The 13,968-nt window shown below is 27.4% G+C and overlaps 1 protein-coding gene across 1 annotated transcript; it reads right to left on the bottom strand.

Annotated features, from left to right (window-relative positions):
* Window positions 1-976: 976 nt before the first annotated feature.
* Window positions 977-4,225, bottom strand: LOC117175319 (endoglucanase Z). The gene is made up of 2 exons (XM_033365028.1): window positions 4,171-4,225; window positions 977-2,100 (listed from the first exon to the last, which is right to left on the bottom strand). The coding sequence occupies exons 1-2, from the start codon at window positions 4,223-4,225 to the stop codon at window positions 977-979; spliced, it is 1,179 nt and encodes a 392-aa protein (XP_033220919.1).
* Between the last annotated feature and the right edge of the window lie 9,743 nt (window positions 4,226-13,968).

Raw genomic sequence — 13,968 nt, 5'->3', positions numbered from 1 at the left:
TTTCGAAAACTGATTTTCAAGCCATCAGGGGCCAACTCGAGCGGCCTGAAGCGGCCAGGCAAATTTTATGCGTGGTTATAGAATCCGGAGTCTCAATTAACCTCTTCATAAAAATAAAAAAAGAGTCTTCTCAAAAACGGCCCAAGCGATTTTTTTTCTTTTTGTGCTCAAAATGATCGTGGGGCATGTCAGAAGTATATTCAGAAAAATGCTGGCATATGCAAGCCCTTTTGGGTCAAAGTTAGTCGAGGCACATTGCGGTGGGCTAAACATTTATTTGTTCATAGAAATCGAAATTGATCTAATTTAAAATTAATTCACCTGATAAATGTTCGTAAGATTTAGGTACTAGCACAGTTAGAAAAAAAGCTTTACACAACTTTATTGAAGTATCGTCAGCTTGAATCGAAGAAACATGTAATTATTTTTTTCTTGCATTTTATAGCTTAGCATCACGTAGAGAAGCAACATTTTATTTTTAAACGCATTGAAAACCTCAAGAGAAAAATATTACTTTCGAATTTTGTTCAATTTATCACGAGTGATGAATCATAATTTTTTTCGTTTGTTTTTAATAATTCGATAAATTTCAGCATTTAAACAGAAATTTTAAAGTTTTTTTTCTTTTAATTTCACAGGTCAATCTTTAGAATGCTTCAACTGCTTCGAGGTATCACTACCACTTAATAAGATGCGCCTTCCTCTCGGCAGTGATAATATTAATAAACGTCCCTCTAAACTCTGCATTAGAACTGATGGAGAAATTCTCGGACACAAATGTCCCGGCCGCAATGTTTGCATAAAATTAGGTACAATTACAGGTAAGCAAAACTTTATTTTAAAAATTTAATGGACATTTTATAAGATCACATGCGTTCTTTTTCTTACTAAAAGTATACTAATAATAATCATGTTGATAAGAAAACTTAAAGGTATTTCGGAAAAATATGGGAAAAACTTATTTACAAAAAGCGCTTCAGGGGCAGTTGCAAACACAGCATGAGCAAACATCTGTGTTGGCTGGATTCTTTGAAATTGTTTGACTTGAATTCGAGTATGAATTTGAGCCAGAATTTGAGCCGGAACTTGAGCCAGAATTTGAGCCGGAATTTGAGCCGGAATTTGAGCCAGAATTTGAGCCGGAATTTGAGCCGGAATTAGAGCCGGAATTCGAGTTTGAATTTGAGGGTGAATTCAAGGCTGAATTTGAGACCCATTGCTTGATCGCATTGCGTACAAATGTTCCTGACTCGGTAAGATCGGAATCATTCCATTCTCCTTCAGGCTTGCATCCAGATTTCAAAGATGAAGCTCCTTCCGGTTTATCATTGAGACTCCAATTGGCGTTGCTGAGATTATTGGCTTTCATGAATTCAATCCATTTATTGGTTTCATCTTGATTGACACCTCCATTACCATCTGCATTAACCGCACCCCATTCAGTCACAAACAAAGGGATTTTTTTTAGCGCAGCTGCTGCCTTGTCTCGCAAATCTTGGTGGTGGGATCCACAATAGAAATGTAGAGAGTAAACAATATTCTTAAAACCAGTGATGGGATCAGCTGCAGCGGCATCAACATCCTGAGACCAATGGGGTGAGCCCACTACAATGAGATTGTTGTTATCAATTTCTCGAATTGCTTTGATGACGGCTATTGCATAGGGTTTCACGTTGGCACTCCAGGAGACATCATCTTTTGGCTCATTCCATATTTCATAGATAAGATTGGTGTTGTTGCCATAGCACTTTGCTATTTCTTGGAAAAATTTAATAGCCTCATCCTGATGTTGATTAGCGCAATGAGAGTGCCAATCAACGATGACATAAATTTCAGCGGCAATTGCAGCTTCAATAACGGCCTTCACCCGAGCCAAGTTGTTTTGGGGATCCTGCAAATAGCCACCACTTTCTTCGACTCCCATAGCTGCGCGTATCAGATTAGAATTCCAGTCTTTTTTTAACCATTGCACACATTTTGCATTGTAGAATTTTTCACCTCCCCAGTTACTGTTGCTCCAAAAAAGACTGTTACCAACTAGTGCTCCTGGGGATCCACCGATGAGTACTTGATTGTCTTGTACAGTAAGGGGTTTAATGTCTGTAAGCAAATTAAGAAATAATTAATATTTAAAAGGTAATTGAATAAAAATATAAAATTACACTGGAACCTTCATGAATAGTTATATTAGTATTTACTTAATAATTAATTCATCAATAATCAATTGAATGCAATGTTTTTAAGATGCTCCTAGACTTCTTTTTTTTTCAAGAGACGTGAAACCTCTTCTCATAGTTCAACGATAAGAGATAATTGTTACTAATTATCGATTGTTTGCTGAATGAGAATCTGCATTTGATTTTCTGCCTGTACTATTTTTTAGATTTTTCAGTTCAATTTTATTTCCAAATAATACAAATCGCTCTTTTTGCTTAGGCAACAGAAAACTTGAGCTGTCGTTCGAAATCATATGCTATTAAAAAAAGGTTCATAATTATTACGCGTTAGCTTTCATAATAAATAATATATTATAATAAATATTATAATATTATAATATAATATATATAATACTATAATTAACTAAATCTAGAAACGAAAATCTTGCAAATCTTCTACTGAAAAGATGAATTTCCAAAAAATAACATACATTTTGAACCAAAAAGAATGATTTTCTACCATAAACGACACAATTTTAACGAGATATATACGTTTTGAACCAAATTATTGAATTATCTTTCTACCAAAATAAATAAATTTTCAACCTAAAGTATAGTTCGATTTTCAAGCTAAAACTGAATAGAACTCGAGAATACCAAATTATAGTCAAAAGTATCACAAATTTTTGTAAAAAAACCATTTTAACAAAAAGCAAAACAATTATATTTTGATTAAAAAAATTAATTTCTAATAAAGAAAAAAAATTTTAACCAAGTTGTTAAACTTTCAAGTCAAATAGACGATTTTTTGACAAGGCAGTTGAATTTTTAACCCATAATTATGAACTTTCTTCAAAAAAATAAATTTTCAACCAAGTAGTTTCAGTTTTAACCAAAAAAGAGACGAGTTTGACTAATATTATTAATCTTTAACCAAAATATTAATTTTGAAGAAATTAGTCCAACTGAATCCGAATCTAATTTTTGTAAGTCTAGGGGATTTTTTTAAATAGAAAAGGTGTCAAATTTTAGGCTTTAATAAGATTATTTGAGATTATCTCGAAAACCGTTTGAAACATCCAGAAGCTAACGCTTTCGTACGAAATAATGTTATACTTTTGTTTGAAACAAAAATATTTGATACAAAATTGAACTACAATCTGTGATCCAACACCAATTTTTATTTAGAAAATCTCAAAAACAAAATTTTTCTAATTGGTCATTAGCCAACTTCATTGAACAAAATTTATTTTTACTTTATTTATAAAAATTTATTGTAATTCATCAAAATTATAAGTTCAATATTTTTTACTTTTTTTACAATTCCAAAATAAATTTCATTGTATAACTTACATAGATATTTATTTAAACATTCTAAGATGAGCGTTGTAAAAGAATCTAATACAGCAACAACAAAAAATACAAAAAATAAAATAAAATTTGCAAGCAGTTTATTTTATAATGAAGGATTATTATGTTTCTGTAAGGTGCGAATAAAAAATTATTTTCTGAAAATTGTTATGCGTACATTGAGTTTTAGTTAACTGATTATAAAAACTTATTTCCTGTTCCCTTGTTTTACCATGGTCTAACAAATCAATAATTGTTTGTAGTCCGAATTACTTTCCATAAGATAAATATTTAAACAACTAGACGTTCATATTTCATTTTCTTTGCACAGGTCTTAGAACCTAAGTAAATATCGCAGTAGATACCTATGTATTTTAGATATACTCTAGTATCTCGTGCTGTTCTTGATTAAATAATAATAATAAATAATTTAAGAAAAGATAAAAAATTTATTTAATTTGAAAACACAATAACTAATTTAAAATAACATTATAAATTTAGAATGAAATAAACAATAAAAAAAATTAAATCCCATAATTTACCATTTCCATAAAAAGGGACACGATAGAAGATATGAACAGTTTGATATAATAAATGAGGGTTTTTTTATGATTTTTTTTTTTGTAAGAAAGTACATAATTTTACGAAAGTTTCAATAACTTACCAGCACTACTGATGCCCAGCGTAGCGCACAGAAAAGCAGCCACAAAGAACTTCATACTGTTTCAGAAAAGAAATCTTCAGTTGCAAATTTCAGAACTTACTGATGACTTTAAAAAAAAGTCTCCTATTATATACTATTCGCGAATCGAATAATCAACCAACATATTGCGTTTTACGAATTTCATCATGGTCAAGTGTTTGCAAATTAGGGTAATAAAATTATGACAAACTTTGCTTATCATATTTCTTAAAATGCTCCTGTATAATTAAGCGAAACGAAGCACCTGATCAAACCATATGCGCAATTTAGATTTCACATGTTTGTGTCCACAAATCCACAATAATAAATATTTCTGGCTGTAAATTTGATGGAAAAAATGAAGACGGAACAAGTGATATTTATCTTTCTTCTGTCGACGGAGATTTCCAGCATACATTATTCTGCGCACTATTATTATTCAATTACATTTATATAGCATTAAAAAAGATAATACATTGTTTTATTAGAAAAATATAGGACATCTGAATAGAAGGAACTGAATGAAAGCAATTATGGCAGAGGCTGTAAATCTAAAAATGATTTAATAGTTTGCGTAAAAAACTTTAGAGATTAGAAAGGCTACATAGTCACATAGCTGATTTATAGATACGAAGATCTATGAATAGGAGATACAATTGATTTATTAAAAACTAAAAATTATTTAATTGAAAAGTATATATATCAGACAGGTCCAAATTTTATTTTTTTCGAATTTTCATGTATATCTACATCCCAAAATTTGTTGGAATAACAAAAAATTACATATTTTTTATTTGAAAGGAAAAGTTATATTTGGAGGTCTCTCAAGCCCTATCTTTTTTTCTGAATTTTTCACTTGCTTTAACCTTTCAGTTATAGCGAGGCAATGACCAATTCACATTAAAAAAGATCATTGTTTAAACAATATATTAGTATTACTAACAATATTCTTAAAGAATAATGATAGATAGTTGCGGTCTCTTCTGAAATTTTTAACCTTTTTCCACTCTTTACTTAGTGAAATAATAATCGATGATAGTTAACAAAAATAATTGTTTAAATTATTTATCACGATTTTGATTAATATCATCTTTGCACATTACTAGAAAATTGCAGTTTTTCTTAAATTTTTCACATTCTGTCTACTTTTCACTAAAAGTGAGGGTAATATTTCATTGAATCTGACAACCGTAATTGTTTAAATAAGCTATTATTTTTTATGATTTTGATTGATTATCTTAAATGTAACCTTTCTTTAAATCACACTGAAATACTTCTTCAAATTGATATTTTTACAACACCAGCAAAGTAGTAAAAATACTTTAAACCACAAAAATTAAATACCATTTAAAGTTGGTTTACTGTTAACGTTAATCTATTATTCGAGCATACAATTTTTTAACAATTACGTTTCTTGAATTTCATTAATTATTAACAGCTTTATTTAAAGAGAATATAATTAAAAATTGCAATTAATATTAATTAAAAAATTAATTAATCAAATACATATTTTTTAACATAAATTAATTATTCCTTCACACATTGTTCAAACGATTATTTTCGGTAGGTTTATTTGAATATTATCTCGCTGTAACTAAAGAATGTTATACAAGCTGAAAATGCAGAAAAACGCTAAAAATTATTTAAAAAATTATTAATAAAATATTTGAGAGACTTTTAACGAATTTTAAAATATTTAAGGGACTAACGATATTTCCACAAAATTTCAAAAGATTCCAAATTATATACATGGGTTTTAGAGGATTTCATAAGATTTCAAAATACTTGATGGCATTTTAAAGGATTTCCTAATAACATTAAGGATTTCAAAGCACCGCGAGGAATTTTAATGACTTTAAAAATATTTCTAGTGATTTTAAGAGATTATAAATGATTCTCGCGCATTTAAAAGATTTCAATTAAATTTAAAGGGGTTTCCTACATTTCGAAGCAATCTCATAATATTTCGATACATTTCACGGAACTTTAAGGATTTTATTCGATTTTAAGAGATTTTAAGGGGTTTCCGCGAAATTTTTAAGGATTATTTTATTTATTTGTTTTAAATGATTTTATTTCTTTGTATCCCCCTACATCCTGAGTAAGGATTTTTACTATTTTCCAGCCCCGCTTGCCCCGCCAAAAAAGCATTGCGTAATTAGTTCAAAAAATTAAAAACAAGGGACATCGTAAAAACATATAATTAAAATTTATTTATTTTAGCAATATAATTTTATGGAGTAATAGAAAATCAAGAAGAGTATAATTTAGTAATTTAAACAACTTTTACATTCAACTTTTTCTATTAAAATAGGTATTTTTAAATTTTATAAACTCCTTATTTTTTCTAACTTACTTCAGTTTTTTTCCATCGACATATTAATGAAACTGTTAAATAAGGCCTTTTTGATTTTCATCACAACATAAAATTGCATTTTCGAGAAAAAAATCTTAAAGGTTATATACGTATTTTCGCAAAACTCTAAGGTAAAGCGAGATAGAAAACCATGTCGTGACATTTTTCTACAAAATTTCTAAAAAGTGTTTTTTGGAATTTTTTCGTAACTTATGTCGTTTTGACAAGAAATTCGAATTTTCGTTTTTAAATGAAAAAATACCCTTTCTGCCTAAAGCGTGGATCAATTTTTATTAATTTTTGATTTTTATCAATTTTTTTTCAAATCCGTCAAAAATATATTCTTTCAGGAAAATGAAAAGCATTTTTTATTTTTTAAAGTACTTATCTAACCGAATAACTCCATTAAACAAAATATTGGTAATTTTTTATTTGAAACAAAAAATAAATACAAGTTTTGATAAATTAACCGACAAATTCGTTTGAATTAAATAAAAAAACGAATTAGAATCCATCACAAAACAAAATCTTAAACATGTTTGTAATAAACGTATCCTGTATTTGAATAATATCAAGTTTAAGGTAACATTTTATTGAGATAATTTTTTCTCCGATTTTCCATTTTTTGTAATTTCTAACATAAAAATATTAATTAATTGAAAATTAAGAAGTGCCTGAATTAATATTGATAAAATGGCGGTAGCGAAATTTTAGTTTTCACTTTCTACAAATTTCTGATTGGTAAAAAATCTGTGAACGTTATTTTTGTGGCTTTACCTAAACAGATAGCTTTTTTAAGAAGAATCCGATTCATTATTTTAAATTTGATTTCAAATTTCGTTGTATACGCAAGAACATTGATTAAATCAATAATTAATTCCAACGCGAAAATATCTGGCAGCTTAACTTTTCAGCCGCACCGTGACACCTGTTTACAATTTGATAATGAAGAGAACACTTGAATCAGACAGAATTCAATTGCCGTAAATCAAAATAATTTTCCTTAATACATATTTGATGATAAATGTGTAATAAAAAATATGTAAATCGCAATCTCGTTTGTCAGACACTCAAAGCATTAAAATTTTAAAGTCAATAATTGGAGATCATAAATTACTTAATTTTAACTTTTGCCACAATTTTTATTTAATATTTTTATTTTATATGTCTGGAACATTAATATATTCTTTAAATTGTTAAAAAAATATTGATAGATATTCTAAAAGTTTTCACATCATTTATATTTATTTGTAAGCAAAATGGTAGAAAAGTAGATTAAAAACCATGATATGAAAACTGTTCTATTTTTAATTCAAGAGAAATACAGAAAAATTAATCAACATTTACTTCTTAAAATAATTGACTATTTACACTTTTTATTGAAAGAAAATGGAATAAAATTCTGATAAGTGTTTGACAATAAGATTAGTTTTTCTTGGAGTATATTGAGAATTTATTTCATTAAATATTAAGTAAAAGGACTTATAAAAAGTTTTTTTTATAATGGAAATAAAAATTTTCGACAAATGACAGTATAATAGAAGTATTCAGCCTATTCTGAAAAAATTGGCATTGGCTCAAAGGATATATGAACAGCCATTACAAGACATCAAGAATCTTAGTTATTATTTTTACATTCTCATCATTTATTATTGAGAAAGTATTAGAATTGTCGGAAATTTGACATCAAACTTTTTCAAAGAATCTCCACGTTTGGAGACCCCCTGAATCCGAAAATCAGGTTTTCACGATGACGTCTGTTTGTCTGTCCACCCGGTCGTCCGTCGGGCCGTCCGTCCGTAAACACGATAACTCTCGAAAAATTAAACGAATAAAATTCATCTTTGGCACACTTTCTTTAGGCCCTAGAAGGAAGAAGGGCTTTGTGAACCAACCATTTTCGATGAAAATTCAAAAAGTGAGCGCATTTTGAAAATTTTTGAAACAACTTCTGTCTGAATTTGAAAATTCTATGTACGGATGTTTATAGTATTAAAAAGGAAAAACAATTTATTCTCATGGCTTTTTCAATAAAAAGAAAATTCTCAGAGTTATAACGTTTTCAAAATTTTTTTAATTAACCGAAAATCAAAATTTTAAGCCGAAAAACGGACGATATGAAAAAAAGTCAAAAAAAGAAAAACATTTCTTTTTGAAAGCCCTACAAGATTTTTAGAACCAATTTTTGGATAATCCTCAAAAATCGAAATTTCTAATTTTGATTGCACAAAAAATAATGGAAAATAAAAAAATCCATTTTGTGGCCCTAGGCGCGCTCAAACTTGCGAGCGAAGCATTTTAGAGCATTTTTTTCAAAATTTAAAAAAGTTATTTTACAGTCCTTGAAAGTTTTTTGAAATGGACTCCTATTTAAAAATCTTGAAAATTACAGAAAATACTGGTAAATTTAAATTTCATCAAGTGATGACATTCCAAACATCTCAAATATTATAAAGTTTTTGTTTTAACAAATAACCACGATAAATAGCGAGCATATACTTTAATTCCTTTAAATTTATATGCGTTATGTAAAAAAAGTATGTCTATCATACTAAGCGACCAGATTTGTTGACAATTATTGTTGATTTGTTTACGGCCCCCCCCCCACTCCTCCCACTCTGAAAGTAACGTAGCTCTTAGGTGAAATCTGATTCTTTGTTTATACTGATTTTTTCATAACGAGTTTAGTTGCGAATATGCTTATAATGTGCACGTAACCGTGTAGTTAATAATAAACTTCGATAATAAATAAGAAATTAAAATAAAAAAGTAATTTTCGGAGAAAGTATTGGAATGTGCCTATTTTTCAATCTTATGTGACAGTTAATGTGGGTATTATTGAATTTTTAAACTAAAAAACGTACGTTTTTAAACAAAAATGGAATAGTTAAACTTTTAATTTAAAAAATTTCAAATGATAAATAAAAAAATTTTCTACCAAATAGTTCATTTTTGTTACTGATTATTTAACACCCAAAACCAAATGACGAATTTTCTATACAAAACAGTTGAATTATCAAATAAGAAATATGAATTTTTAATAAAGAAGTTCATTTTATATAAAAAAGATTATCCAATTGCCAAAGTAATTTTTCAACAAGAAAAAAGTTCATTTTCAAAAAAACAGTTAAGTTTCCAGCCGGAGAGGTGAATTTTTAACCAAAATTTTGAATCGTCAAAGACAGAATATATTTTTTTTCATTTTTAAGAACATAGTTCAACTTTAAAACCTGGTTATTAAATTTTTAACTGAAAAAAATGATTTTTCAAACAAAAAGATTAATTTACTACCAAAAAAAGATCAATTTTCCATAAACATCGAGAATTTTCAAACAAAAAGTTGAATTTTTAGGGAACACAGAATTTTTTTTAATTTATAAGAAATTAGTTCAACTTTAAAACCGATTTGTTACATTTTTAACAAGGAAATAATTTTCGACAAACAAAATGAGTTTTTAAACAAAAAGATTAATTTTCTAGCAAAATTAGGAATTTTGAATAAAATTCAAGAATTCTCAATCAAAAAGGTGAATCTTCAACTAAAAAAAAAAGATAAATTTATAAATAAAAATATTAACTTTCTACCGAAAAAACAAATATTTTTTAACAATATTCAAGAATTCTCAACGAAAAGGTTTAATTTCTAATATAATAAGAAGAATTTGTTAGCAAAAAGATTAAGTCACTGCCAGAAAAGACGGATTTTTAATAAAGATCAAGAGTTCGCAATTAAAAAGTTGAAGTTTCATATAAAAAAGATGAATTTTTAAACCTGGAAACGTACTAAAAACCTTACCATATGAACTTTTATAACAAAAAACTTTCTAAATTTAAAAATGTTAATAATATAGGTGTAACGTTACGTTGACTGGGACCCCCCCCCCCCACCTAAATTGGTAACTTAGTTTATGCACGATCCATAAAGAATTGATCTATTTTATGATTTAAACAAAAATTAGTTTTTAAAATCAACTTCCACATTTTGCAAGAAAAAAGTTTACCGTTTCAACAATTTTCAACATTTTCTTGGACGAAAGCTACATTTGTGCACTTGAAGATGCGCACATATTTTTTTCAGTTCAGAATTTCATCACTTGATACAATTGAATTTCACCTATATTTTCAGCAACTTAATTTTTATCCAAGTTGAATTCTTAAAGAAAAAAATTTTATTTTTGAATCAAAAATGGAATATGCAGTTAAATTTTCATTATCTATAATTATTTTTAATAGAAAAGGATTGTGAAAGAAAAGGTTTGATTTTCAAAGAAATTGTTATCAAATTTTCTACCAAAAGAACGAATTTTCAATAAAATAAATAAATTTTTGATCAAACAGTTAAATTTTCAACTGAGAAGTCTCATTTCCAGCCACAAAGAAAAATTTTCCATAAAAAATGTACTATTTTAGATTTCAACCAAAAATGATTTAAATCTTATTCAAGAACAGGTAAGTTTTATCAGAATAATACGAAATTTCAACAAAATCCATCAATTATCAACGAATTAGTTGAATTTTGTACCAAGAGGATACATTATCCACAAAATACATCAATTTTTGACTAAATAGTTATACTTTCTGCTAAAAAAGATACTTTTTCGAATAAAAAGAGAGAAATTCAGTTTTCAATTCAAGTAGTTTTTCTACGATTTTTAAAGTAAAATATTATAACTGATGTCATTTCAAATAAAAAACACGATTTTTTATGTAAAATATTAAAATTCACACAAAAAAATATTAATTTGCATTATGTTTTTTGCAAATGAATTTTTCTGATCGTCGCTTATTACTAATTAAAAAAATAATGATTGCACTTTAATAATTGCCGGCTTATTTTTCTGGGAAAACATCCTCCACAACTCTACCGTTTACCATTTTAAAAATAACTAAATCATATTAAATTATAATTAATTGTTTAAAAAATGTTTCTGTAATTTTTTTTTCACAGATTTCAGCGATGGAAAAATTTACTTACAAAATTGAAAATAGTGGAGTTGTAGAGAGTGTTTTCTGCAAAAAATTAAGCCGTCATTTATTAAAATGCAATTATTTTTTAAAAATTGGTATGCAGCGACGGTCAGCAAAAATTAATTTGTAAAAAAAATACGGTAAAAATGAATGCTTTTTGGTGTTAATTATAAAATTTGCCATAAAAATAATGTATTATGTTTGAAATAACATCAGTTATAATGTTTTAATGTATAAAATCGTTTAAAATTTATTTTTTCTGAACAATACAATTTTATGGTTTCATAAAAAAACAATGAATAACATAATCAATAGTGTAATTTTTTATCTTTCTAATTATTCTTACGCGGCTACATTGTTAAAATTGATGAATGAACTCCGTTTCAGAGTATCATCACACTATAAAATTTCATTTAAAAAAATCTTTCAACTTTTTAGAGAAATGATTTTGGTTGTTTCAATTCTTCGTAATTTTTAGTTTTGGAGAAAAATTAAATTTTCTTCAAAAGATGATAAGTAGATGCTTATGACTTAAATATACCTTTGTTCTTCCTAGAAAAGTAGAGGGTCACATAGAAATTATATATATGTGAACTTTTGAATTCGTTTTTTTAAACCTGTGCACATATTTTTAAAAGTTAATTTAAAAAAAATAATCATTTCAAAAACGGGCCCAAGGATTTTTTTAAAACTTAAAATAGTAGAAGCATGTCCCTGCAATATAAACAATAAACAAATTAACAATACAAGCTTCTTTAGTTTAAAATTTATATCCAAATTGGGAACAATTTTAGCTTAAAAAAACAAAATATTTTTTTAACGGACCTTGCAAATTGGGTATATATTAGTCTTAAAATAGTCGTAACTTGTTCCCGAAATAAAAAAAAGTAACAAAATTAATAAAGCAAGTACCTGTAGACTCAAATCCATCTAGGCGAAACGCGAGGAGACAAAAATATTATCAAATCTTTTTTCTTTGCTGTTTTGCAATTAAAATATGCTACAAATTTGTTCAAATATGAAAATTATAGTTCATATTTTCTGGATAAGCAAGATCCATTCAGTTGAAAGTTAGTACCAATGAAGCTTTTAAAAAAGGTTCAAACTATTTATAATATATAAATATTAAGTAAGGCTTCAACTGTTAAATAAACAAGGCTTCAATAATATTCATGACAAAAAAATGATTAGTTAGAAATGCAACTATAGTTAGTAATTATTAAAACTAGACTGTCATACAGAATAGAACCGGGGAAGTGGTTGAAAATTTGCAGATTTTTAACTTAAATATTAATATTTCAGAAGACTGTTTAAAATGCTTTAAGTTTGACATTGGCTCCCATTTAATAGTGAGCATATATAAGGATTGTGTATTTAAATGTCTGTCTCATGCATTTTTTATGCCCAGTCCAATTTTATTAATTTTTAACTTATAGAATCCAGCTGAGAGAAATTTCCAAAGTGTCGCAATATTGAAAATGTATACAAAGTAATTTAAAATAATTCATGTCTTCATTTTATCTTTAAAAAAAAAATCGTTGATATTTAGAAGTATAATTGAGATGACGGATGCATCAATTCCACAAGCACTCGAAACCGCGTAGAACTATTGTCCAGCCGGGAAAATCTATCGATAAAAAAAAGTGACCGAAACGTAAAACAAAATATCCATTCATATTCAGCTTGACGCGGCCGCCAAATTTTTCTTATAAAACTTTTTTATTTGATAATTATCACATAAGATAAACAATAAAAACTTAGACAATTTTCCGATTAAAAATCGATCATTTTTTTGTATTCAATAGCAAATTGATTCCGAACGAAAACCATATTTCGCCAACTTCGACCGTTGGGACGGTTATCAAAAAAATGTTACTTGAAGTAACTTATCACAAGAAGGTTGTTCACTGGACTTTGAAAAACTTTTTTGAAAATTTGAAGAAAGTCGGTAGAAAATTGTGGAAATGGCAGTGATATTCATTTGATATTAAATAAAAACAAATAAATTAGTGTTTTAAACAAAGTGGCCTTGTTTATAGTCATCGCCTATATATTAAGAATACACTATACAAATTTCAAGCATTTCTATCAACAAACGGCTGAATAATCGTGAGTTGTATTTTACAAAACATCGATTTTTGATCGGAAAATTGTCTAAGTTTTTATTATTTATGTTATGTAATAATTATCCAATGAAAAATTTTTATAAGAAAAATTTGGCGACCGCGTCAAGCTGAATACAAATGTATATTTTGTTTTACGTTTCGGTCACTTTTTTTATCGATAGATTTTCCCGGCTGGACAATACTTCTACGCGGTTTCGAGTGCTTGTCAAGTTGTGGCATCCGTCATCTCAATTTAGAAAAATAGACAATAGTTTTCATTGATTATCATGCACAAAACAACAAATTTTATTTTTGTTAGAAATTCTATGAAATTCTGTACAACGAGATGAA

Source organism: Belonocnema kinseyi, chromosome 6 (genome assembly GCF_010883055.1).
Source record: "Belonocnema kinseyi isolate 2016_QV_RU_SX_M_011 chromosome 6, B_treatae_v1, whole genome shotgun sequence".
Classification (NCBI taxonomy): Eukaryota; Metazoa; Arthropoda; class Insecta; order Hymenoptera; family Cynipidae; genus Belonocnema; species Belonocnema kinseyi.
The sequence above is the reverse complement of the archived record's forward strand: the minus strand, read 5'-3'. Positions and strand labels throughout refer to the sequence as shown.